Below are 2,972 nucleotides of genomic sequence, written 5' to 3' on the forward strand. Positions count from 1 at the left end.
CGTGCGTCTTTTCCCCGTGGGATATCCCATGGACGAGGCATACCATCTGCTGCTAAATGCCATAGCCCGGTTGCACCCGGAGATGTTTGCCCAATTCAACCCGCGGTCAGCCCGGCTTGGGGCACTGTTTCTCAGGGATCTCCATGAAGTACTCACTCCTTGGGCGCAGCTGCGTTTTGGAGATTTTAGTGCTGCCACAAAGGCTACCCTGCAAGAGGTTGCAGAGGACATGGTGACCATAGGGTTTGACCTTGGCTGGCTAAGTGCGAGGAGCTCCGCGCTTAGAGCCGCAGGGGAAAGGGAAGCTTTGAGGCCAGAACTTCAAAGTCTCACCGAGCAACTGGAGTCCGCTCGGCAGCATTTGATGAGTTTGGAGACAAGGTTTGCCCAGATTTCTCAGTACGACGTGGAGCTGGAGGCGGCATCATTGAATCTTGAAGACCCCGACCCTGAAGAGCTTGACTTCGCGGATTGGCTGGCTTAGGCCTCGCTGCCCATCTCTCCCCCCCCCCCGGCCCCCCCTTTTTTTTTTTTTGAATCATTGTAACACATGTACTACTATTCCATTTTTTTTGAATAAAAAGGATCTTTGAATAATATTGTCGTTACTGGCTTTTGAGCCATGAGTCACATTCGATTGTCTCTTAACATAATCTTTACTTAATGGTTGCCGAGATCACAGCACGCGGACCATGTCATGATCCTTCGTGTCTTAGTATTTCATCCTTTTGATTGCGTCGTTTTAGAATCGAAGTACGCGGGTCATGTTCTAACCCTTCGTGACTTAGTACTATAACCGATAATCATTAAGTTTTGAAATGCATGAGTCATGTTCTGACCACTCGTGACTTAATGGTTAGCACCCAAATTTGGAGCACGCGGGTCATGTTCTGACCCCTCGCGGCTCTCTGAATGATAATTGTTAAGTTGTAAGGACACGGGTCATGTTCTGACCATTCGCGACTTAGCAATTGATTTGAAGTATGCGGGTCATGTTCTGACCCCTCGCGGCTCTCTGAATGATAATTGTTAAGTTGTAAGGATGCGGGTCATGTTCTCACCACTCGTAGCTTAGCAATTGATTTGAAGTACGGGGGTCATGTTTTGACCCCTCGCGGCTCTCTGAATGTAATTGTTAAGTAAGATTGACGATCGTGAGGCTTGAAAACCGCGGAGATATTCTCCCCGTGTGATCATGCCTTATCGTTGCAATACAAAAATTAAGCAGCTAGAACAGGAGAGCAATAATCTTTAAATTTCATTGAAAATTGACAAAGGCTTAATAATTCAAACGTACGGGGAATTTCAGGGAGGGTCATGGGATAGTACCATTTTTTCATTTGAATTCCGCCGTATCTTACAAGAGGTGAAATGACAAGAAAGAAAGTTTTCAAGATAAAGCGAAAAAATTGCATGACACCTACGGGTAAAATCTTTTGATGTATCTCGAGTTGATGGCCCCCGTGCGGAATCCGTCTTCTATGCGGGCCAGGTGGTAGTATCCGCTCATGGAATCTTTGACTACTTCGTAGGGCCCCTCCCATCTGGGCGTGAACTTCGGGGTCTTCAAGTCTCTCATTACCCCCGTGGTCGCTTTCCAGACCAAGTCCCCAACCTTGAATACTCGCAGCACCCCGCCTTTGTTATAGTAGCAGGCGACAGACTCCCAATACTTTCCGTGAGCGAGGGCTGCGGCGACCCACCTTTCTTCCAGGGCCTCCAAGTCCGCTCTTCTTCCCTCCATGGAATTCTCCATTGCAAGGATCATCCGTGCGAAAGGGACGCTTAGTTCTACAGGCAAAACCGTCTCCGCCCCATATACCAGACTGAAGGGGCTAGCGCTGGTGGATTTCCTTTTTGAAGTTCGATAAGCCCAAAGGGCTATAGGTAGATGATCCGCCCAAGTCCTACCGCGCTCGTCCAAAAGCTTACTCAGGGTCCTTATCAGAGTCTTGTTTGTCGCCTCCGCCTGTCCGTTGCCCCTGCGCGTAGTATGTGCTGGAGGTACAGTGGTCAATCATGTATTCATCAAGGAGGCTTCCCACATGGTGATTAATGAATGGAGTTCCGTTGTCAGAGAGGATCACCTTGGGTACGCCGAACCTGCAAATGACTCTTTCCTTGATGAATGCCGCCATTGCTTCCCCCGTGACCCTCTTCAATGGAGTAGCCTCAACCCACTTGGTACAAACCTCGGTCGCTGCCAGGATCCAACTATTCTTCCGCGAGGTCGGTCTGATTGGGCGACCAAATCCATGGCCCACGTGTGAAAGGGATAAGGGGCACGAATTAAGTGCAGTTCCACGAAAAGGGCATGAACCAAGTTGCCAAACTTCTGACACGGCTGACACCTTTGCACATGTCGCTTCGAGTCGCCCTCCATGGTTGGCCAAAAATACCCTAAATGAATCAACTGTTCATGAAGTTTTCTCCATCCTTGATGTTCTGTTCCGTGGGTCCTTCTAAGAACCTCCTCTGCTTTTTCTTTGTTTACACAACTCTAAGGCATTCCATCGAGAGTTCTTCTGAATAGGATTCCTTTTTCCAAGAAAAACCGTCGCGCCCCGCGGACCACCGTTGCCGACTCAGTCCGCTCAATAGGTAGGGATCCCTCTCGGAGATAATCAATATAGACCTGCCGCCAATCCGTTCCTTGATCGCTGGTGACCACTATCAGACACTCCGGCTTGGCCGCGTACAAGGAACACCACGTGCAGTTCTTAGTGATTAAGTCCGCGTCCTTCTTCATGCTAGGCCAGTAGTAACCTTGTCTCTGAATCCTTCGGTATAGGGCTATCTCGTTGTCCGCACAGTTGTTTTCATGAATCTAATTTAGGACTTTGCTCGCTTCTTTTGCGTCAACACACCGCGCGAGCCACCCTTGCGGAGCACGATGGTACAATTCTCCGCGCAAAATAACAAAGCACGAAAGCTCCGAGGTGGATAAGTGTCCTACCCTAGTAGTCAGCTAT

General features: G+C 49.1%; 1 protein-coding gene across 1 annotated transcript; it reads right to left on the bottom strand.

Annotated features, from left to right (window-relative positions):
* Positions 1 to 1,420: 1,420 nt before the first annotated feature.
* On the bottom strand, positions 1,421 to 2,749 carry LOC131328442 (uncharacterized). The gene is made up of 3 exons (XM_058361387.1): positions 2,556 to 2,749; positions 1,933 to 2,400; positions 1,421 to 1,853 (listed from the first exon to the last, which is right to left on the bottom strand). The coding sequence occupies exons 1-3, from the start codon at positions 2,747 to 2,749 to the stop codon at positions 1,421 to 1,423; spliced, it is 1,095 nt and encodes a 364-aa protein (XP_058217370.1).
* Positions 2,750 to 2,972: the final 223 nt, after the last annotated feature.

This window comes from Rhododendron vialii, chromosome 6a (assembly GCF_030253575.1).
Source record: "Rhododendron vialii isolate Sample 1 chromosome 6a, ASM3025357v1".
Classification (NCBI taxonomy): Eukaryota; Viridiplantae; Streptophyta; class Magnoliopsida; order Ericales; family Ericaceae; genus Rhododendron; species Rhododendron vialii.

Bases quoted from the DNA above. Each gene is read 5' to 3' on its own strand.
- LOC131328442 (XM_058361387.1), bottom strand. From the start codon at position 2,749: ATGAAGAAGGACGCGGACTTAATCACTAAGAACTGCACGTGGTGTTCC. The intron at 2,401-2,555 runs GTTTTTCTTGGA...TGATTCATTTAG, and splicing joins GTGGTCCGCGGGGCGCGACG to GGTATTTTTGGCCAACCATG. The intron at 1,854-1,932 runs GTAAGCTTTTGG...AACTTCAAAAAG, and splicing joins GACTCTGATAAGGACCCTGA to GAAATCCACCAGCGCTAGCC.